Genomic DNA, 24,417 nt, shown 5'->3' with positions numbered 1-24,417 from the left:
TGTCATAATCTGCATAATTATATTTCAAAGGTGTAGCCCACATACTACTGGAACAGTTTTTATACTGAAGTTCCTGCCAGAATGTATTTTCTTCAATATCAGGATTGTCATCAGTCTGATATGTTGGTGGACGGGGGTCATATGAGATAAGTTCTTCAATCTTCTTCTGTTGGATTCCGGAATACTTAGATTCTGTAATTTTTTGTGGATTCTTTCTTTTCTTCCTTCCAACATTCCACTCGCACTTTTTTGAAGTACAAGCAGCTGATTCATGGCCATATTGTTGACAATAGTCCAGAAAGGCAAATAGCACAGCTGCAACATGGCTACATCTTCCCATGGATGAAGCAATGCAAGTGCATGAAGCATCCTGCACAAAACCAGTTTCTGAAGACATGGTTACGGTGACATTGTACGACGTGTTGATTCTGTAGGATGCCACTACAGAGGCTTTCAAAAAATAAACATTTCCTGACTTTAATAAAGTCCTTTAACTTGCAAACATGCCCACCCTTGAATATTGTTTCCCTTTTTCTTAATGGTTTTGCTGTGTGCAAGTCATCAATATCATCTTCTCCCGAATCATTTCCAGGCTTGTCGAATAACTGCACACTTTCAATTATATAATGATGAATATGACCTTCATTGAAATATTGTGGCAAGTTTGTAGATGGGAAAACTTTCCAACCAACAACTGGGGGAATTTTTGGGTTGCTTGATGCATCATCTGAAGTTGATGCTTTAAGATCTGATGCCTTCAAATCCATCCATTTTCCAGCATCAACACTTACACTTATGTCTGTGTTTCCAGATGAAATGCAGTCTTTTACTCTACATAGTAATGAAACTCTGGTTTAAAATTCAATTACTGAGTTATTCATATGTATTAATCATATACTTGAGGCTAGTTTGTTTATTTTTAAGATATGAAATGGAATAATTTCAAATTCATTGATTTAAAAACGGTATAATAGCTAATGAAAAGGATTTTAAGCAGTGAATACAAGAAATAAATATAATGATAATGTAAACAAAGCAAGCTTGTTTATGTTACCTCTGGACTAGATCCACTTATTTCAAGATGCTTTAACTCCTCTGCAAAGTAGCCATCTTCTCAATTATACAATAGGATGATTTTCAACCTCTGGATAACTTAATTTTGCACCAGGAACATCATCTTCTGTTAATTTGATTGCCTGAAACTTACTAGCACTCGTTATTGTTATGATCGCACAAGATAATGTTTGTCCGCATCATACGGGCATCTGAGATAAGGGCATAATCCAAGGCATCTGCGTCTCATTAGTGATGCAGGCGATAAGGGATTCTGAACCTATGCTATTGGCTTGCGTGATAATTTTATGCATAAAAGCCCTCGCCGTTTATGCATATTATCTAATTTGCTCTAATAAAGCTATAATTTTCTAATTTGATCAAGTAATTAGTTAAAGTAATTGAATATAACAAATTGAATGCGTAATTAAAAATATTTAAAGATTAAATTCAAAATATCTGTTTCTAAATCCTAAACGGGGTTCCGTATAAATCAGATGCATATAAAATTTAAGTCAAATCTAAATGCTAAACGAAGCGGTTACGTATTTTGCAGCCGACTATCGATTTTGCAGTATTCTAAAATCTTATGAAGAAAGAAACTTACATATATCATTTACAGATCAAGCATAACAGGAAAGGAAATATAAAATGCTGAAACGCATACCTGCAGGATTTTGCTATGGTATATATTATTACGCACACAACTATCCTGCGACCTACTTACAAGTAACCTTTGTTGGTTTCGTTTTGTATCTTTAAAACATGCACACAAAAAAACCTGTTAGCAGTCTGCCATGGTTAGAATTGATCGTATATTAACGTGTGCACTTAATCATCTAATAAGTTTGGAGGTGATAACAGAATATTGCAGCACTGTCTTAAAAATATCATATTTGGTAGTATTTCGGCTGACATTTTCCACACTAATTCATTGGCATTCATTTATACGATGAAAACACAGCTTTGAATTTAGACGTTATATAGACGTTCAGGAGATACTATTATGATAATTGTGGCTGGTATTGGCTAAAATGATGCATTTGAGCAAAAATACTATGAGTAAAAAATAACTTTACGAATGGGAATCATTTGTTCTTATTTTTTTTCAGACACTTCGAGTGCTGATTCGAGTACAATGAGATATACATGTCAATGACGTATCAATGGAGCCAATCATTTATTTCAATTTTTGTTAATTTCTCAATGTCTAGCTGCCCACTTTTCCATCTGGTTTTACTATATAAACTGCCTAAACCAAACTGCAAATAATTAGAATGTAATTTTATATCAAATGTAATTAAAATATTTTTGTTCAGATAACCAATCTATCTACCATGACTCTGTCATATATTTTAGGCTTTATATTTTTTTTGTAAAGAGAGAGATACACATTCACGATTTTTTTTTTATTAAAAAGATTTTTATTGTGTGTTTTTCTTCAATGAAAAACTTATATTTTTAGCCAAAGTGCATTCAAGCATTGACAAATATTACCAAATATTTCTGGAAGGCTAATTTAAATTATTGTGAGTATGTTGAAACTTGGCACATGCAAAACATTGTATAAGAAGCGTAGGTTAATCGTGGCAAATGTTTTAAAACGAAAACAGAACTGTGTTTTGAAAAATTTCAAAAATATTTAGTAACTATGAGGAACTATGTCGAATTTTTTTCGTCCTTTTTTTCTTTCGGAGAAGTAGTTCCACGCGATCGGTAATAAATATGTCTTTGACTAAATATGATGATAAACGTCAGAAATAATGATCAAAACTCCACCGAAGCAAACAAGTAAGGTTTTTATACACCAATAATACGTATATATAAGCAAGTCATAAAAAAGCAAATTAGATTTTCATTTACAAATGTTTCATTTTTTGTAGAAACTTTTCCAGCTGTTCTTTGAAACAACATTTGAAAGACGAATGCATGCTCCTTTTATTTCCGATAAAAACTCTTTCAAAGTTAACACGAATCTGTAAGTCTATGTGCGCATGTTTATTTTCCAAGAACTAGACAAAATCTTGTTTGCAGTAGTAAGGAAGTCCTGTAACATCATTTCCTCCCTGATTATCATTTTATTATTAAACATACTTCAAGCAATACATGTATCTTCCCGTAACTTATACGTTCTCTGGCTCATCACTGGATTCACGTATCACATGCTTCTGACACCATATTCTTTTTTGAATAATATGTATAAAATATAGGTGTACTATAACGAATCTGTAATTTTCCTTATATGAGTCACACTGTCAATTCCAAGTATCATGTCGGCTGCTTTTTCTGCGATCATAATAGTTGGGGCATTCGTATTTCCGGATGGCACGTTACGCATGACGGAAGCGTCTACTACTCGAAGGTTCTTTATTCCTTTTACCCTGTCAAATAAAATGTTTTGAAGAGTTTTTAATTTTGAATATTTAAAGAAAAAAGCACGGGTCATGCAAATTTATTATATATGTGCCTAACTTCCTTAAAAAAATATCTAAGCATTTACAAAGTTTGACCAGCACATTTATTGCTTGATTTTATTCTCCGAAGATGGATTAGACGAGTTAATCAAAATGACAGATCATGGAGTTACTAAGGAATTATATATTGATTTTATTGATACGTCTTCTTTTGATTTTTAATATTTTTTTCGTCTTCATCTAATTTTTTCTTGTTTTTTTTTGGTAATTAATTTAATTTTACTCTCTAGACCGAAATAAGACGAAGATTAAATGTGTAAAAAGACATTTCAAAAACAAAATTCTAAGTGAAAAGATGATTCCATTATGTCGGAAATTAACCTTAATTATTTTTATTTATTTACCTTAATTGCGGATCAACAACTGCGGTAGGGTCGTCCGATGCCCCCATTCTACATGTAGACGTGGGGTGGTACACAGTATACGTATAATACTTGATTCTACACACCCAGTATTCCTCAGATGGAAAAGGAAGTGTATTACAGGGAGGAAGATATTCCTCGTAAGGATCCATGGGCGAGGCCCCGATAGATCTAAATGCTGTAGTGTTTGCTACCTTCATGTAGAGGTCTATGCCTACAGAAAAGGGAAAAAAACATTCAAATAATAGGTTTATTAAACATGATATAAAACGTTGGAACAAGTTTTTTATCCATAAAGTGATGTTGATAAAATTCCTGTAATATTAACTGATTTGCATGTTGTCTTCCTTTTTTATATAACATTATTGTAGTTAGAGCATGTTCTCAGCTGAGAATCGAATATGTGAGAGGTGTAAACACTATAATACCAGAAAATTACTACACAGATAAAGAAAGTCATTGTCATCAGAGAGTATTTATCATAATCTTGGACTATATTGGTATGCATAGAGAACAAGAAAATCACAACAAAATGGTTAACTAACCTTTCAGTAAGGTCTTCATATCATCCGGGTGATCTAAGTAGTTTGGATCTATGAGTGGTGGATCAAAAGGGTCAGTACTCTGAAGTCGTATGGTTCCTCTACTTTTAGGATGAAGAAGTATATTTTCTGCGAAAAATGTCCCAATACCTTTGTTGAGGTTATTTTCAAATTTCTTGCGAATGCCTTCCTTGTTCTCAAAAAGTAACATAAAACGTTGGCAAATAACTACAGAAGGCAATGAGTTCTATGGTCGTTGACTCTCGAGCACAAATAATTTTTGCGCACTCTTTTAAACTGGAAATTATTAATCAAAATTCATATACTTTTGTTCAAAATTTCAATTGATAGCAACGGAAATTAAAGTCCCTTTCCAAATTCATTATCGCAAAAATGCAATCAATATTTCATTAAGATACGGCTGTTATAACCATACAATGAAATTAACAATTTTAAAATTCTTTATACTCTCAGCCTAGTTTCTGTGTATATATATATATATGCATACTAATACGTTTTAGTGACATACCTTTGGGTCAATGTTGAGGAGCTTTACGCACTGGTCGATGAATGATGGGTGAAAGCTGACACTGTAAAAGGAGAACTGTGTGGAAGGAGGTTGGTTGGCATCATCAGTTAAAAACACACTTGCTTCTCCATGAGGCTTGCTCAATGCACCTACAGGTAGGAATTTTAGATGTTAAAATATGAATTACTTGCTTCAAATTGTGTTTAACTAACAAATGATTTTCTTTCATATTTATCGTCTCAAAAATATATATTTATTGTGAAAGACAGAAAAGTGTTCTGGACAATTAAAAGGTAAATGTGAAAACGAGAAACGAACTTTACATAAAACTTTCGAAGCCCACATTTTTCAAATACATCCTTTAAAAAATCCAAAATCTAAAAAACAAAATACATGGAAAATTTTAAGCACCTGATCTAAAAATAAGATATTTCAGTATAGTAGCTATTGATGGTGACGTGCTTCCCCCACTGTTTGTGTTGTCATTATAAAACATGGCTGTCATGATATGATCTTGTAGGTTTTCTCCGACGGGCAGCTCGGCTAAAACTGGAATCTGGATTATTAGGATTAAATATTCAGATATACAAATTTGTGGAAAAAATCACAAAAAACAAGAAATCATACATAGGTTGATTGTATTATCTGGAGTTGTCGAAGTAACATTGGTGTTATTTACCTGGAGACCCCCAATACCCAAGATGTCAAAAATCTGTGTATACGTAGCATTACACAGGAAGTCTCAGCTCTGTGTTTGGTAATCAGGGTGGTGTCTTCAACCTATTCCCACATTTTAAAAATTTCAATTCCACCTATTCCCACTTTTGAGTGAAACTACGTAAAATAATTATTTTGATATGAAATTTATTTGTAAACTTAACGCATTCATCGTAATCATGGTAATGTTTTGAAGAAAAAAAATAATAAGATACATGTATATCGTTTTTAGAAAATGTTTTCCTTACATAAAAGAAAAAAAATCATGAGTAAAAACTACAAATCAATAATATATTTTTTTTAACCTTTAATAAAAGAAATCAATTGATTAAAAAAGTCTGAATATTGAAATAAAAAAATCGTTAATCCACCTATCCGTCGTGCATGTGAACATGCATTTACCGCGATCGGATTTTTTCTTCTTCTGGTCAACAATGTTGTCCAAAATATTCCATGTTTTTGATTCTTCGTGTGTTAACAAAATTTTATTGTTAGAAAGATTTCTTTTCGGAATCGATCACTATTAATAATCTTCACATTTTCATTACGTATATATACAGACGCTAGAGGAAATTCGAGCATTTATTCTGACATCAAATTCTGTACAACATCGTGCGGATTGAAGCAATAGTACAAAATAAAACATCTTTTAATAACTATGCTATGCCATTAATTAGACAAGTGCTGAATATTTTTCTTATATCCCATTTCTTAAAAAATAATTTAAATGGTCGGTCACTTTCAATTACGGCAAATAGATCCGATTTCTGTGAACGCGGTCTTTTTTCTACAAATAACGTGGGCGATATAACACAAGTAACAAACAACAGTGAAGATAGAATAGAAATATCTTATTATGTCAATGTTTTAATAATCTACTTTCAATTATTTTTTAAAATAAAATTCAAACATATTGGAGTTTTCTAACCCGCGTGTATACTATGCGGGTACATTAAAGCGTTTGACGCGTGACGAGGTAATTGTTTTCAGAACATGCAAACTCAGATTATCAGGAAGCACAGGTAGCTGACCTGTCAATCAAATCAGAAGCTATTGTTTTTTTTAATGATTGACAGGCGATAAATTATTGATCTTGAATCGGGTAGATTTTTGGGGCGTTAACATAATATACAATTATTGCTGCTTTTGAGGTCAATACAATGATTTAGCCATCTGAGGAGTGCAATATTCACCGAGCCGAAGGGCGAGGTGAATATTGTACTTCGAAGATGGCTAAATCATTGTATTGACCGAAAAAAACAGCAATAATTGTTTTATTATATGATTCACTGATAAAATGATACAGCTCTTTAATTGTTTGCATTTAATTACTCACTAGGCAGTAAGTTCTAGCCAAATAGAGAGAAGCAGAATTAAAATGTTAAATATACCTTACCAGTCGTATCAATTTGAAATGTTTTTATCAGTTTTAGTTGCCATGAAAAAATATATAATGTCAGTCATTTTTTATAGGAAAGATTTAGAAAGAAAGGAATATAAAAAGGGAAAATTGACAGCCAAAAAGTAAAAATTGTTGTTAAAGTAATACTGTTTGAGGGGGTCCCTGCATCCCCTCTTACCGCCCTCACCCGAAAATATAAATTCGCTTATCTTTTATTCATATGTCAAAAAGTTATTGTCGTTTAAATAGCTTTCAAAACAATTTGTATCAATTTGGAATTTCCCGATTTATTTTTAGATCAATGTGGAGGAAATAAATCCTTGTATTCACCTGGAACGTCACGTGCAGGTCAATACAACGTATTGTTTTTCTAACATAGTTAGATCTCAGCCAATCAGAGAGATGGAAATTATTCAATCATATAATAAAATTGGGTGTTTAAGGTCAATATGTAGTTAATGACTTTAGACTTATTTTTTGGTGATAGATCCATTATGACGTCATAATCTCTTTAAACTTTCTTTTTCCCGCAATATATTTTACGTAGAATATTTTGAAGCCATATTAAAAGTAACACCGATACCCATATCAGATCTTATATTATTTTAAAGAAGAGGCAAAAAACATACAAAATACTGATTTCTGAGAGACTGTAGGCAATCTAGATACGCTTTTTTCTGTCTGGTATGGAAAAAACTTCCATTTTCATGACTGTTTTTCTTAATATTTCATTGAAACTGACAGTTTAAAGTATGATTTCATCTTGTTTACCTACAAAATACGCCCCGATACACCTTATATGACAAGTTTTAAGTTATAAAGTATCATTAAAGGAATTTATTTCTTAAATTTGATAAACCTGTAGGCACCTTTGATTTACTAGATATTGACCTTAATTACGTATTCAATCATCTGTAAGAACTCCCACTGTAAAATATTTTGAAAATATTTCTACAGCAGACAAAATATTACCTAACAAACAGTATGCAAACCCAAAATTAAAAAAAAAAATTACCTCTTTGAAATTAACAAAGAAAAAAATATACACCTGTAGTACATTATACGAAAAGTAGTCTTTATTGCCAATTTTACATTAACGATATGAAATTTTACGTAGATTTCATAAATTCAATGCATCCTCAAGCAATAAAAAGAAGAAAATTCATACTTTTACATTTTTGAACCTATATTTTATACGGTCTTTATTTTACTGCAATTATCATGATTGTAAATCGAATAGTATTATTTGCTTATTAAGTAACTGAACCTGGTAAAGAACAGTAATTTTTATTTACCCGTAACTTTTCTAGATGATGTTTTGGTCCTACACCAGACAACATGAGAAGCTTGGGACTGTTGATGCTACCTGCTGACACTATCACCTCTTTTCCCGCCAGAACCGTATGTTTTATGTTGTCTTTTACAAAGGTAACACCTGATGCCAATTTATCACTTATCAGGATCTAGATTAAAACAAAGGATTGAGATGCAGTTTTGTGATTACTATTAAATGAAAATTGTCGATATTATCATAAAATAGACAACAACAAAAAACTAGAAATAAAAGGAGTTAAAGCTTGCATTATTTCGCCAAAGTATCATCAAAATGAAGAAATCCTGTTGTTACATAGTGTATCGGTTAGTAGCAAAAGCATATTATATGTTGACATATTGTAAGACTCATTTATCAAAAAAATGATTAAGGACATTTCTATCAGTGAAAATAGAGATTTTCAGTTTCAGATTGTGAGAAAAACTACCTTTGTAACGAATGCTTTTGTAACAACATGAAGATTTGGACGATTCATAGCAGGACGAAGAAATGCTTTGGCAGAACCCCATCTCTCGCCATCCTTAACATTTTCTTGTATTGGACAAAATCCTTCAAATTTGAGATACAGATTTAATCAATAATAAACGTTTAAAATGTTCCTTTGAATCTTGTTGGGAAAATAGGTGAATAATAATATTATCAGTTATTTGTACGTTATTTGTATGTTTTGTACACAGGTGCTTGAGGACAGGACCCCCCCCCCCCCGCAATATAGACCCCCGGGCCTGTTAGACTTTTTTCACATAAATTATATATGAATGACACATTTGTGATATAATATATCCTATCCATTTAGAAAATTTGCTTAAATAAACATTTTATAAAAATTTCAACCCCACTCTCTATATATAAATTAACAAGGTTGCCAACTTCGTCTGCAAACCGAGAGGCACTGCCGAGAATTTTGGTTGAATCGTCTCATAAATCTAAACAAAGCCCTAAAATCAACAACTCATATTGTAAATTGAATATTTTTTTCATTAACCACCAACTCTCATGAAGGTTAAGGCACTTTAACAGTCGTTATGGTCAGTTTTTCAAAAGGATGTCAGGCTACAGCCAGCGTTTCTGCTTAATGAACGGAAGTGACGAGGAGACGACTTTTTACCGAAATACACAGTTCTGCAGAAAGTCTGAAACACTGTTTTGAAATAAACATTTGAAGAAATTTGGTTGGTTTACATTTTAAAAAATGTCTTTCAAATGTATTGGAAGAATAGAGTTCTAAACTGCTGATGTAAATGAAATATTTCTAATTATTTTTAAATACCTGATTGGCATGTATCGGTTTTGAGAGTTATGCCTTTTTAAGATATATTTTATTAAAATACCTTCTTTTCCGTGAATATTTCGTGTAAAATCTACAAAACATTTGAAAATAATATCTTTATGAAGAATTCGTTCAAAAAACAAGAATATATCTATTGTTGATATCTTACACACATGTTTGGTTATATAGGGAATATGGGAAATTAGTCCTCTCCTCATCACTTCCGTTCGATAAGCTTTTTACGGAGTTGGCAACCTTGTTGATTTTTATATACAATGTAGGGTAGATTTTATAGAACATTTGTTTTAGGCAATTCTTCGATTTGTTGGTATAGATCTTATCACAAATATGTCAATGAAAGATTATTTATGAGAAAAAAATCGAAAAAGCCCAGGGGTCTATTTCGAATATATAGCACCTGTGGTTTTGTATAATTGTGCACGTGACTCTCCTTTGCTGAAAGTAAATAACTATTATACCAAAGACTTGTTCTCGCCTGCATATAGCTTTCATTAAAGTATATCGCAAACAATCAAAAACACCATTGTGAAAATATTTTTGTTCAATCAAACCTGTTTGCGTTTTTCCATTACAGTCAGTCACAGAATATCCTAACTCCTCCATTGCTTGTCTATACACATCACTTAGAGGCGTGACCGTGCCATCACTCACAGGAAGGGGACCTCCTGTTCCATGGTAGGCTAGATAATTAGAAAGTTGAAATCACAGGTGCTTGAGGACAGGACCCCCCCCCTTCGAAATAGACCCCTGGGCTTTTTCGATTTTTTTCTCATAAATAATCTTCCAACTCCGTAAAAAGCTTATCGAACGGAAGTGATGAGGAGAGGACTAATTTCCCATATTCCCTATATAACCAAACATGTGTGTAAGATATCAACATTAGATATATTCTTGTTTTTTGAACGAATTCTTCATAAAGATATTATTTTCAAATGTTTTGTAGATTTTACACGAAATATTTACGGAAAAGAAGGTATTTTAATAAAATATATTTTAAAAAGGCATAACTCTCAAAACCGATACATGCCAATCAGGTATTTAAAAATAATTAGAAATATTTCATTTACATCAGCAGTTTAGAACTCTATTCTTCCAATACATTTGAAAGACATTTTTTAAAATGTAAACCAACCAAATTTCTTCAAATGTTTATTTCAAAACAGTGTTTCAGACTTTCTGCAGAACTGTGTATTTCGGTAAAAAGTCGTCTCCTCGTCACTTCCGTTCATTAAGCAGAAACGCTGGCTGTAGCCTGACATCCTTTTGAAAAACTGACCATAACGACTGTTAAAGTGCCTTAACCTTCATGAGAGTTGGTGGTTAATGAAAATAATATTCAATTTACAATATGAGTTGTTGATTTTAGGGCTTTGTTTAGATTTATGAGACGATTCAACCAAAATTCTCGGCAGTGCCTCTCGGTTTGCAGACGAAGTTGGCAACCTTGTTAATTTATATATAGAGAGTGGGGTTGAAATTTTTATAAAATGTTTATTTAAGCAAATTTTCTAAATGGATAGGATATATTATATCACAAATGTGTCATTCATATATAATTTATGTGAAAAAAGTCTAACAGGCCCGGGGGTCTATATTGCGGGGGGGGGGGGGGGGGGGGGGGGGGTCCTGTCCTCAAGCACCTGTGGTTGAAATTGCGTGCAATTATTTTTCAGATTTGATTTCAGCTAAAACAAAATCAGAAATTTTTTGATGTGTATGTCAGGGTGTGATTGTCAAGGTTTCAAACATGGTGAAAATGAATCTTTTTACCTGATTTTTGTTTATCCTGTATTTGAATATCCTCAGATTTAATAAAATACGGAAGAACGTCTTTATAACTCCATCCTAGGCATCCATCTTTAGCCCAGCCATCGTAGTCATGGTGACTCCCGCGAACAATCATCATGCCATTAATGGAACTTGATCCACCAAGGACACGTCCTCTCGGCCAAGCACACCTCTAAAATTAAGGCAAAGAGTTTCATGTATTTTACAAGTGAGATGGGACTAACAAAATTCATTTATCCTTTTACATTTTAAAACAAGGTATACTGTACATGTAAATGTGTTTGCTTCTATTAACTAGTTGGGCGTGTTTACAAATATTTGCATCCATTGAACAATTATTTGTTCTTAATTTCTTATTCATAAAAAAACAACTTTCTTAAAACAATCAATTAACGCTTCTAGTATTGGTTGTTTTTAAGATCACCCTGAGATAGTTTTCCAATGAATGAAAACTGAGAAAGTTTTTTTTTTCATGAATGAACTCATCCATCAAGAAGACAAGCCATATTTATTATCAATAGTAAATACTTATAGATACGTTCTTACGTACTGTAATCAACTTTATACTTTAATTTTTACATTAATATAAACAAAAACGTATTTCCTTGTTTGATTATGATTAGAATTATTGTAGATAAATTGTTCATAACTAAATCGAATTGGTGCAATAATATTTATCATATATTTAAGCATATAATTATCTCAAAACAAAAAAAACCATTCTATTTTTTTGCTAGGTTAGTCATTTTAAAACACAAAGAGAAACGAAATAAAATGATATCATCAATTTAGGTGTGTTTGTTTGACCTGATGACCAAACCTTGTCTTTCATTCCTAGACAAGCTTTAGTTTGTGGGGTGGTTCTGAATGCCCAGTCGACCTCGGTGTTTTGCAGGTCTAAGGCCGCAAACGGTATACGAATCATTTCATTGTTCTCCTCAGATCCGCCAGCTTCTATAAGAAGGACTGAGAATCTTGGATCCGCCGATAGTCTGTTAGCAAGAACACACCCCGCAGAGCCTGCTCCCACTGCATCAAATTTAAATAAAAAATACAGAGAAAATTAGAAACACATTTCTAATCAAAATTATTGTCAATAATCCTTATTCAAAATCTTATTTTTGACATAATATATTTTCCTTTCCCACAATTTAATCATTTGTAGTATTTCTTATGTTTATTAACGCATTATAGAAATTAATCATGTAATTCAACCAAACATTTGCAAAACCTGCTGTCATTTTCATAACATTAATGTAATTATTGATTCATATTAAGATGACTTGTGTAGTCATACATGTGTCATATCATCATATTAACAAATTCTATTGAAATCATTAAAACCTCGGATTTGTGAGCTTAGTTAACATGCCTTATCTGAAATACTGTGACGATTACACTTATATAACTATAAGTAGAATGATTAATAGTGACCACTTCATACTGACCTATAATGAAGTCGTAAGTCTCATTAAGTGGTGCTTCGTTTTCTAAAAGTACCTTGTTCCGCATTTTTGAAATTATATATATAAAAATCCCACAAATGATGATCAATACTGAAAATGTCTGACTCATATTCTGTCAAAAGAAGAAAAATAAATCTAAAATTGAATCTGCTAGCTGTAGGTGACGTAATGCGAAAATTAAATTTTAATGAACAATTTCGTTTTGCCTTTGTTACCTCATTCAGAATTACAGAACAAAAATTTCAACTCCTACCTTTGTTTATAAAGATAGATGATCATCAAGCAAATATCTTATAAAAATATCTTAATCAATATACTTTTTACATCTACATACAGAGTATGACATATCTGTTTATTTTTTTAAATTTCACTTTAAAAAGGCGTTTATGGTAATCTAATAACAAAACCTTATGAGAAATGTGATAATTTAAACTTTTCTTCATCTCTCTTTATTTATGAAGAAATATGCAGTTGTAATTTTGTCACATGTTGTTCACATGTCCTTATCTCAGTTGATGAATATTCTATGTTCGATCTTTATTCTAAGTCGAAGCAAGCTATTGAAAACTAAGTTGATTTCTGATATTGCACTAATTGTTAGGTAGTGTCTATTTAAATAATGAATTGTGTACGAAATTTTCCTTTTTCCTGATCATGACAAGGAACACACATCCGTTTGGACCAGTAGGCAGAGGATGCACACTCTTCTATGGCACCTGCTCCCACTCAACTCCTGGTATTGTTTGAGTGTACTAATGAATTTGAAAACTTTTCGTAATCACCAAATTTATATTTGACATTCAAATGTCATTTTACGACCAAAGGTATTAACAGAAAATAATTACTTTAAAGTAAGTCTACATGGAATCATGGGAGTCAGCAACTTTTACACAGACATTTTAATTTAGCCGATTATTCTATTTTGTCAACGAAAGTTAGAATTCACGAAAAGATTTATCACCACACAAACAGTCTGTCACTGAGTACGCCTTTCCGTAGACACCGAGAAGAATTTTGGATTAGAAGATTAGGGACAGCCTTTCCCTATGTGGGTGTAATGACAATGCCGATAGTGTTGGAAATCTTTCTAGTCCACAGTGTAGCAATGTAAATGTGAAGGGACTTTTAACCATACACGGAGACGTAAGCGTAGTCAAGGACATCGGTCTTACAATATACCTTTAATACACGATGTCTCTTCTGATTTCACTACTACTTATGTCAGTCAGCAGTTAGGTCTACATAATATTCACACAAACTTTACCCTTCCCCTTTGAAACTTTTAAATAGTCTTCTTGAAAAAATGATGGAAGGCCCATTTTTCTTTTTCCTCGTCACCAGAATATAACCTTGGGTCTGTGATTATACATGTAGATATTGCAAATCATACGCTTTTTCAACCCCCATGTTTTACTGCAGCTAAAACAATTCGTCTTTTCCTTAAACTTCATTATGCGTATAAAGGAATCGACGCGTTTAATATAAGTAATATAAAGAACCCAGATTCTTCAACTGGTGTCGGAATTTCATAAAAATTATGGAGTCTGTTGAAGACTACGCCAGGCGATGATCCAGATATGGAAAAGAAGACGTTGACACTTTGTCAAAATGAATTAAATGTATCAGATCCATGTTAAAATCGCGTATGAGAAAAAATTGAAATCAAAGGATTAATCATTTGTAGATCAAACATAATAGGAAAACAAATATTAAATGCTTCAATGCATACCTGCAAGATATTGCTCTATCATATATCACCCTTTGCATGACTATCCTATGACCTACTTACAAGTAACCTTTGTTGCTTTCGTTTTGTATTTCAATGTTCTTTACAACGAATTCATCCGAACAAAGGCCGTAAGCAGTCAGCCATGGTTTAAGACTGGCCGTATATTCGATATATGCATTTGAGTTTCGAATAAAATGCGAGATGTAAAAACTATATTCAGGTGATAACAGAATAATGTTATAGCTAATGTGCATCCAAGCATTAACAAATATTTCCATTTATTAATCTAATTTCGAAATATTTTTGGTAGCCTAATTAAAATTAATTTCAGTATATTAAATCCACACAAAGTAATAACATCCTAAAAACCATAATATAAGAAGCAGAGTTCAATCGTGAGAATTTTTAAATACGAAAACAGGATTGTGTTTTAGAATTTTTCAAAGATATTTAGTAGCTATGAGAGACTGTTTCGAGATTTTGTTTTCCTTCAAGGAAGTAGTTTCTCAATAAAAGACAAGTCTTTGACTAAATATGATGATAATTTTAAGACAGAAATCATGATAAAAAATCAACAGAAGCAAGCAAATAAATGAATGTTTTATACACTAAAAATTTAGTTAAGTATGAAATTAAAAAAAGAAACAAATTTCAATTGATTTTATCTACAAATGTTTCTCATTTTGAGGAAACGTTTCCAGATTTTCTTTGAAACAAGGTTGTTAAAAAACGAATGCATGCTCCTTTTATTTCTTGAAAACTCAGAGTTAACTCGAATCACAAAGTCTAGATGAGCATGTTTACTCTCCAGGAACTACACAACATATTGTGTTCAGTATCAAAGAAGTCCTTCCACATCATTTCCCTCTGACTATCATTATATCATTTTCAAATACGTCAACCAATATATATATTCCTGTGACTTATATGTTCTCTGGATCAGCACTGGATAACACATTCTTTTCTAAGTAATATGGATAAAATATTGGTGTGCTATAACGAATCTGTGATTTTCCTTATATGAGTTACACTGTCAATTCCAAGTATCATGTCGGCTGCTTTTTCTGCAATCATCACAGTTGGAGCATTCGTATTTCCGGAAGGCACGTTTCGCATTACGGAGGCGTCTACTACTCGAAGGTTCTTAATTCTTTTGACCCTATAAAATAAAATGTTTAAGTAAAGCGTGTAGAGCCTGCACAAATTTATTATGTGCTTAACTTCTGTTTTTTTTTATGATGTCAGCCCAAACAATGTTGGACAATCTTACTGTTAGTATTATTCTTAGCTTATATGTATTTACCATTACTTTTATGGAATATATAAATACCTTAATTGTGGATCAACAACGGCGGTAGGGTCGTCCTGTGCCCCCATTCTACATGTAGACGTGGGGTGGTACACCGTATAGGTATAATACTTGATTCTACACACCCAGTATTCCTCAGACGGAAAAGGAAGTGTATTACAGGGAGGAAGATATTCCTCGTAAGGATCCATGGGCGAGGCACCGATAGATCTAAATGCTGTAGTGTTTGCTACCTTCATGTAGAGGTCTATTCCTACAGAAAAGGAAATACTATCTAAATAAAAAAAGTTTATCAAACCCCATTAAACGTTTGATTAAGCTCTTTGTAACCATGGAACTTATGAAACGCTGTCTTAAACGATGTAGAAATTCTTGTAAAATCAAATAATTTGTCAATAGTCTTCCTTTGTTTTATAACATTTACTGTACTGATAGCATGTTCTTAACTAAGTATCAAATAGGTTGTGAGACGTAAACATTAAACAAAAGATACCTGAATATCAGAACATAAATAAGTAAAGTCATTTCATCTGAGAGCATTTATCATAATCTTGGAAGTCACAACAAAATGTTTTACTAACCTTTCAGTAAGGTCTTCATATCATCCGGGTGATCTAAGTAGTTTGGGTCTATGAGTGGTGCATCAAAAGGGTCAGTACTCTGAAGTCGTATGGTTCCTCTACTTTTAGGATGAAGAAGTATATTTTCTGCGAAAAATGTCCCAATACCTTTGTTGAGGTTATTTTCAAATTTCTTGCGAATGCCTTCCTTGTTCTCAAAAAAGTAACATAAAACTTTGGCAAAAAGCTATATGCAATGAATTTGCAGGTCGTTGACACTCGAAAGCTAATCATATATGCGTACTCTTTTAAACTCGAAATTATTAATAATATGACTTCTGAATAATTTGTTTATGCATGTTCATTATCAATTATCAGCAACGGAAGATGAAGCCTCTTTTCAAGTTCCTTATCCGAAAAATACGTAAGCAATGCAAACAATATTTCATAAAAATACAACTGTTATAACTAAACATTAAAACTGAGAATCTAAATACTCTAAGTTTAGGTTCTGTGTATACATGTATATATGTATATCTTTTCCTTTTAGTGAGGTACCTTTGGGTCAATGTTGAGGAACTGTACATACTGGTCGGCGTATGTTGGGTGAACGTTGACACTGTAAAAAGAGAACTGCGTGGAGGGAGGATGGTTTACGTCATCAGTTAGAAACACACTTGCCTCTCCATGGGGCTTGCTCAATGCACCTACAGGTGGGGATTTTAAATTAATATGAATTATTTGCCTCAGACTGTGTGTTACTAACAAATAAGTTTCTTTTTTTTAAAGCATTATATCGGGTAAGGTTAACATTAAATGTAAATATGAGAAACGAAGTTATGCAAAAAACATTCGAAGCCCCCATTTTTCATATATATTGCAAAAACAATTCAAAATAAAAGATAGATTATTTGGAAAACTTTTTCGAACCTGATCTAAAAGTAAGATATTTCAGTATAGTAGCTATTGAGGGTGACGTGCTTCCTCCACTGTTTGTGTTGTCATTATAAAACATGGTAGTCATGATATGATCTTGTAGGTTTTCTCCGACAGGCAAATCTGCTGTTACTGGAATCTGATGGAATATGATAAAACGCTAAGAAATGAAATGTTTGTAAAATCTTGCACTGTAAATATTTTGAGAATCTTACAACTGCCATCTTCGAGCTTATGGTTTTCGAGCTTATGGACACATATGGTTTCAGCCTTAATTTTGAAATACTACATGAAAATATATTAAACGAAACCTGGCCTAAGGTTACATTGCCAATATTGAAATAACGCTATGAATATTTATCATTAATTTCATAAGTTTAATGTATTGCGTAACAATAGATAGAGGAAAGCTCATACTTTACAATTTTGAACCTACTCAAGCGGTATTTATATTTTTATTGAATAATCATGAGTTTCAATTAAATAGTATCATCTATTTGATTTTTCTAAATTAACCTGGTAAAGGACGGTAACTTTTATTTACCCGTAATTTTTCTAGATGATGTTTTGGTCCGACACCAGACAGCATCAGAAGCTTGGGACTGTTTATGGTACCTGCTGACACAATCACCTCTTTTCCCGCCAGAATCGTTTGTTTTATATTGTCTTTTACAAAGGTAACACCTGATGCTAATTTATCATTTATCAGAATCTAGATAAGAAACAAAAAAATAGAGATACAATGCTGTTATTTCTATAAAATTTTCATGGACTTTGAGATTGAATACTTTTCGTTATCTCATATCCTTCATATAAATGAATCCACAGGATTCATCTACTTAATAGAATAATTAGTTTTAATATACCGTAAATCTGGAAATTTTTACGTCGATTTATTTTTGCGAATTTGGGTCAAAAAGCTGTTGATTATTTTTTACGCTTCAAATTTTTGCGAATTGTCACTGGTATTAAAAATAAAAATCACTAAAGATTTTCATATCAGGTTATGTTTCAAATAATATGCCTAGTTAGAATACCACCAATATACTCGCAACGTGGCAAGATACAACGTAACAATTTTGATAAAAATACAAAAGGATTTGCACGGAAAATAATTTCTTAATCAATTATAACAAACATTTTAGAGGTTGTGTATGCCTTTCAACCTGAAGTATAATCCAAATGAAGAAAAATACCGGTATAACTAATTTTCAAATTTGGTTTTTTTCTCATTTACACGACGCGTTTACATTTGGAACTTTCTAGTAAATGCACTGATTTTGAGTTATCGCCGTGTTGATACACGGATAGATAAAATGACAGTTCTCTCTTTATTGGCAAATAAATGGATGAAAATAATTTTTAAAAGGGGCGTACCGCCTCAGTGCTTGTCAAATCATCGGACGATATTGCATATAATGAGGACAATTTACACGCACGGGTAATTAAATTGTAGTTATATAGTAGACTAGTGTAAACAGGTTTCTTTTAAAAATGACCAGTGCTTACCGACATTCACTGAGTTAAAAAAATGACACGAAATTCTTCAAATGTTGATTTATTTTTAAGAAAAATATTTTTGCGAATGCAATGTACGCGCAAATTTGCTAAAAATTTATCTACAGTAAAAATTTCTAGATTTACGGTAATCATATGTACATTAATATATCATTGAAATAAATAAAATCTACTATGGTCAAATTAAATTATTCCAACATATATAATATTTAAAGAACTTCTCCTGTTTGCTTTTTGGCATTAATATATTTAGTATGTTTTACTGAATATCTAAAAGATGCCCGTCAAAGGGCAGAACGTGGTAGTACGCACAAATTATAAACTTTCATGTAAATGTAGTATAACATGAAACATATGGAGATAACGAACAGTTAAAAGAAAAAGATAAGATGAGTCGGGGTTTAGATATTAACATCGCCATAAAAGAATCATATTTATGTCAGGAATCACGATAAAGGAAACTAGAATATAATTAGCATAAACAATTTACTAATAGCTATTACGAGGTCATTGAGGTTGGGTATATACAAAGGATATAGGAAAAGGTCTTAGTAAGTATATACGAAGAAACTTAAAAATGATATTAATCAGATCCCATAGGTAGAAAGGAGATGGCTGAAAGAACAGGGATAAAGGATATCCATGCACACATAAAAGCTATACTTTAGGTACTTTGGACACATTTATACTGTTAATTAGACACAAATTACCAATATTGTAATGAAATAGGGACAAAGGAGAGGATCATCAAAGTAGAAATTAAAGAAAAGGTTAAAGCTAGGATATTATTGTCGGAATAGCATCGAAATGTAGAGATCCCATTGTTGCCTGGTATATCAGTACGTAGCGAGAGCATATAAGATTTAAACAATTTTTAAGTGTGTTAATATAAAAAGGATAAAATGTTTCTACGATGGAAAATATGGAAATTTTCATATTCAAAATATGAGAAAAGCTACCTTGGTTACGAAAGCTTTTGTAACAACATGAAGATTTGGACGATTCATAGCAGGACGAAGAAATGCTTTAGCAGAACCCCATCTCTCTCCGTCCTTAACATTTTCTTGTGTTGGGCAAAATCCTTTAATTTTGAGATATAGAAATTATTAAAATATAAAAGTTTCACGAATATTCACAGATTTAATGTTGAATCTTATTGGTTTAAAAAGCTATATAATAAGCACGGTTTATTTGTATATTTTTGTATGCCTTTGTAGAAGTTGTGAATGACAACTATTTGTTAAATATATATGGGGAGTCTCTCGTTTCTTGAAAGAAAAAGTAACTTTTATACAATGGAATTGTTCTCGCCTGCACATAGCTGTCATCAAAGCATATGGCAAACATTTTAAATTATCATTGTCAAAAGAATTTTTTTGAACCTGTTTGCGTTTTTCCATTGCAGTCGGTCACAGAATATCCTAACTCTTCCATTGCCTGTCTATATACGTTACTTAGAGGCGTGGCCGTGCCATCACTTACAGGAAGGGGACCCCCTATTCCATGGTAGGCTAAATAATTAAAAAATTAACGTTTCATATTCAATTACAGGCAAAAAATCTCTAATATTTTGATTAAGATTTCATTTAAAAAAAGTCTTGCATTGTAACATGTGTAATGTAACTGTAATGTATTGACAAGTAATGTCAGGCTATTTCTGTCGAAGTTTCAAAAATGGAATCTAAAAATAACTTTTACCTGAGTTTTGTAAATCTTGTATTTGAATATCCTCAGATTTAATAAAATACGGAAGAACGTCTTTATAACCCCATCCTAGGCAGCCATCTTTAGCCCAGCCATCGTAGTCATGGCGACTCCCGCGAACGTTATTCATGTTGTGAATGGAACTTGATCCACCGAGGACACGTCCTCTCGGCCAAGCACACCTCTAAAACGAAGGCAAATGGTGTTATAAATTTCGCAAGTGAAATAGGACTATTAATCTTTATTTTCCCTTTTCTCATTTATAAACATGGTGTACTGTACATGTATTAATTTTTATTGACTTGTTATAAACATGGTGTACTGAACATGTGTTTATTTGTATAGATTCCTTATGAATATGATATACTGTACACTGCCATATATTTACTTGTATTGACTCATTTTCTTCTTAATTTCTTATTCATATAAAACCATTTTCCTTCGGCAATCAATAAATATTCCTTATAATTGCTGTTTTTAAGACCACCCTCAGAAAGTTTTTCCATGAATGAACACTGCTCAAGACATTTTTGTCATGAATGAACTCTTCTATTAATAAGACAACCCATATTTATTATCAATATTAAATATAATTATAATTTTTACGTGCTTTAATAAACTTTAGACTTTTATTTTAACAGACATAAATATAAACAAAAAAGTGTTTCCTTGTTTAGTTATGGCTGCAATTATTGTAGATAAATTGTTCATAACTAAAACAGATAGTTGCAAAAATGTCAATATTGTATTTCAGCATGTATCAAAAAAAAATTCTATAATTTTGATACGTTAATCATTTAAGTACGTTCCATCCTGTGCTTTTGAGTCGATTTTGGTCTGGACCTTTATTCTAAAAAACTGCATCATTCTTAAGTTAAAAACTATATCCATTACAAAAACCACAATTAAATTCCATTTAAGTAGGATTAAGCCAGGAACTATGTTTTGTGTCGGAGTGTCTTTTAGAAGAAAATTATTAATTTGTCCCTTTTGAACTATATACAGTACAGTTAATTTTAGATTCCTACTTTTCCATGCTGGTTGCAAACAAAGCTGATTTTTGCAGTGAAATGTGCTATGCTTGTGCTGAAATATCTTTCAAATTATTTTTTATGAATTCTTTCGACGAATTATGACAAATATAGTAAATATATTCTGAAAGTACAGAAAAGAGAAAAAAAAATGAGCCAATTTTAGCATAGAATTGACACAATCTTAGTAATATCTAAAATTTTACATAATATACCCCCATTTTGATGTTCTTTTCTGAAGATTTAAGATAACTTTGACCTATCTGCTTAATTTCTGCAAAAGTATAAGACTTTATAAAATAATTTTCTTGCTTATAAAATTTCAATGCCAGAAAAATCACATTTTGTGAGTGCAAAAAGGTCAAATAATTGATTATGCAAAGCAAAAAGACACTTCTTCTTAGTCACAATTTTAAAGTGTCTTTTTATATTTTATATTGTTCCATGCTTTATTTGGATAAAAATATTGGAGGGAAAACGTTGTAGATGTAATTTTTGATTGAGGCACAGTTTCCAGTGCAAAAAGATCGTATTTAATGTACTGTAGCGCTAAAGAAAGCATATTGACCCCATATTTTGATTTGATTTGTAATTAAGCTATGTGTGTAAAAAGTAATAATATACTTGAAAAAACATTTTAAGACGTTATATCAGGAGCCAGCCAAAAAGAAACAAAATAAAAATGATATCATAAATTTAGGGGTGTTTATTTGACCTGATAACCAAACCTTGTCCCTCATCCCTAGGCAAGCTTTAGTCTGTGGGGTGGTTCTGAATGCCCAGTCGACCTCGGTGTTTTGCAGGTCTATGGCCGCAAAAGGTACACGCACCACTTCATTGTTCTCCTCGGATCCGCCAGCTTCTATCAGAAGGACTGAGAATCTTGGATCCGCCGATAGTCTGTTAGCAAGAACACACCCAGCAGAGCCTGCTCCCACTGCATCAAATTTAGAATAAAAAAGACAGAGAAAATAAGAAACAGATTTCTAATCAAAATTAAAGACAATATTCCTTAATCAAAATATCATTTTTGATATTATATATTTTTCCTTTACTACAATTTAATTATTTGTAATTATTTCTAATATTTGTTAACGCATGATAGAAAATAGATCCTTTAAATCAATCAAGAATTTGCACAATATCTTGTCATTTTCATAAAATTTATGTAATTATTGATTCATAAATTAAGATGACTTGTGTAGTCATACATGTGTCATATCATCATTTATAACAATGTTTATTTAAATTAAATAGATCCTCGGATATGAGAGATTAGGGAACTTGCTTTATCTGAAATACTGTGATGATAATATATATATCACAAGAGATTAATAAATAATGAGCACTTCATACTGACCTATAATGAAATCGTAGGTCTTGTTAAGTGGTACTTCGTTTTCTAAAAGTACTTTGCTCCGCATGCGTGACACGATATATATAAAAATCCCACAAATGATAATCAATACTGAAAATGTCTGACTCATATTCTGCAAAAAGAAAAGAAATGGGATTGCTACAATGTAGGTGACATAATGCAAAAATAAAAATTAAATCCATAATTTCTTGCCCCCTTTACCTATTTCAAAATTTCAGAACAAGTTTCTTTCTATTTAATTTTTTATCAATAGGCATCTCATTTTCACGCAAGAAAGATAATAGATACTTAAAACCTTAGCTCCAGCCTTTATATAAAAATAGAACATGATCATCAAACAGTTTTCTTTGAAATATATCTAAATATACAATTTATATCTACATTGTGTTAAAAAGTGAAAGGAAAAAAGTAGCTTTCCAACTAACATACATATAATTATTCAAACAAAATAAAAATCTACATGTATGAGGCACAAATTAATTAAACCGAAAGTATGACAATTTATAATACTTTCCCTCTTGAATATTGTATATTACTTTCGATTTGAATGAAAACAAGTTTTCAACAGTCTTACCCCTTCTTATTATCTTCACTTCGCGTCGGATTACTTAGCTCACATATTTCGCATTCTAATACAATAGGTAACAAGTAACAATCCGGAAAAATCAGGGAAGTGATCAGGATAAGAAGCGAGGAATTAGGATTAACTGTTTAAACTGGATTAGTCTTAGTACCCATGCAATAGTAAGATTTTGTTAAAATGTCTTCCTTAGTGTGATTAAAAAAACAGGAAACGAACAAGGAAATTAAAGATCAAGGAAGAAATTTTTAGATTTATTGATAAGAGACAAAAATTTCTCAAATATCGATAGAAAAGCACAAATACCTTCCTTGAGAACCCTTATGACATGCATAAAATGAGACAGCCGTTAAGAATTCAGGCGGGGAAATATTCTCAGGTGTAAAAAAAAATCATGGGTCTATAAATCTGTTGATAAATACAATTTATCAAAATAAATAAAAACTTTACTCAGCCCATACTTTATTTTTTAAAAGATCTTTCCTCATGAATATTGCACTTTGGTAATTTTAAAAAAAGAAATTAAATGAACCGATGAACAAGGTAAGCTGACAGGTGACAGGAAGTGATCATGATAAGAAGCGAGGGATTATTACTATCTATTGAAAGTGGATTAGTCTCAGTACCCTTATAATACTAAGATTTTGTTCAAATGTATGCTTATATGTAGTATAATAAAAAAAAACATCGAGAAAATAACAAGGAAGTTAAAAAT

The 24,417-nt window shown here is 31.8% G+C and overlaps 2 protein-coding genes across 4 annotated transcripts; both read right to left on the bottom strand.

Moving 5' to 3' along the window:
* Positions 1 to 2,966: 2,966 nt before the first annotated feature.
* LOC134265155 (glucose dehydrogenase [FAD, quinone]-like) lies at positions 2,967 to 13,069 on the bottom strand. The gene is made up of 11 exons (XM_062747404.1): positions 12,940 to 13,069; positions 12,312 to 12,520; positions 11,474 to 11,663; positions 10,255 to 10,383; positions 8,840 to 8,961; positions 8,375 to 8,542; positions 5,372 to 5,516; positions 4,961 to 5,109; positions 4,435 to 4,627; positions 3,872 to 4,103; positions 2,967 to 3,434 (listed from the first exon to the last, which is right to left on the bottom strand). The coding sequence occupies exons 1-11, from the start codon at positions 13,064 to 13,066 to the stop codon at positions 3,269 to 3,271; spliced, it is 1,830 nt and encodes a 609-aa protein (XP_062603388.1). The 5' UTR covers positions 13,067 to 13,069; the 3' UTR covers positions 2,967 to 3,268.
* A 2,146-nt stretch (positions 13,070 to 15,215) lies between these two features.
* Positions 15,216 to 23,800, bottom strand: LOC134265154 (alcohol dehydrogenase [acceptor]-like). 3 transcript variants are annotated; one of them, XM_062747401.1, is made up of 12 exons: positions 23,697 to 23,799; positions 23,105 to 23,234; positions 22,473 to 22,681; positions 20,708 to 20,897; positions 20,392 to 20,520; positions 19,969 to 20,090; positions 18,036 to 18,203; positions 17,486 to 17,630; positions 17,114 to 17,262; positions 16,577 to 16,769; positions 16,017 to 16,248; positions 15,216 to 15,845 (listed from the first exon to the last, which is right to left on the bottom strand). In XM_062747401.1, exons 2-12 carry the CDS (start codon positions 23,229 to 23,231, stop codon positions 15,680 to 15,682), a joined length of 1,830 nt encoding a protein of 609 aa, XP_062603385.1. In that variant the 5' UTR covers positions 23,232 to 23,234; positions 23,697 to 23,799; the 3' UTR covers positions 15,216 to 15,679. The 3 variants fall into 3 exon arrangements, with proteins under 3 accessions (XP_062603385.1, XP_062603386.1, XP_062603387.1); XM_062747402.1 differs by lacking the exon at positions 23,697 to 23,799 and adding an exon at positions 23,583 to 23,611; XM_062747403.1 differs by lacking the exon at positions 18,036 to 18,203 and having other exon boundaries at positions 23,697 to 23,800.
* Positions 23,801 to 24,417: the final 617 nt, after the last annotated feature.

Source organism: Saccostrea cucullata, unplaced genomic scaffold, assembly GCF_032062105.1.
Source record: "Saccostrea cucullata isolate Sc308-1 unplaced genomic scaffold, CSIRO_AGI_Scuc_v1 ctg3917, whole genome shotgun sequence".
Lineage (NCBI taxonomy): Eukaryota > Metazoa > Mollusca > Bivalvia > Ostreida > Ostreidae > Saccostrea > Saccostrea cuccullata.
The sequence above is the reverse complement of the archived record's forward strand: the minus strand, read 5'-3'. Positions and strand labels throughout refer to the sequence as shown.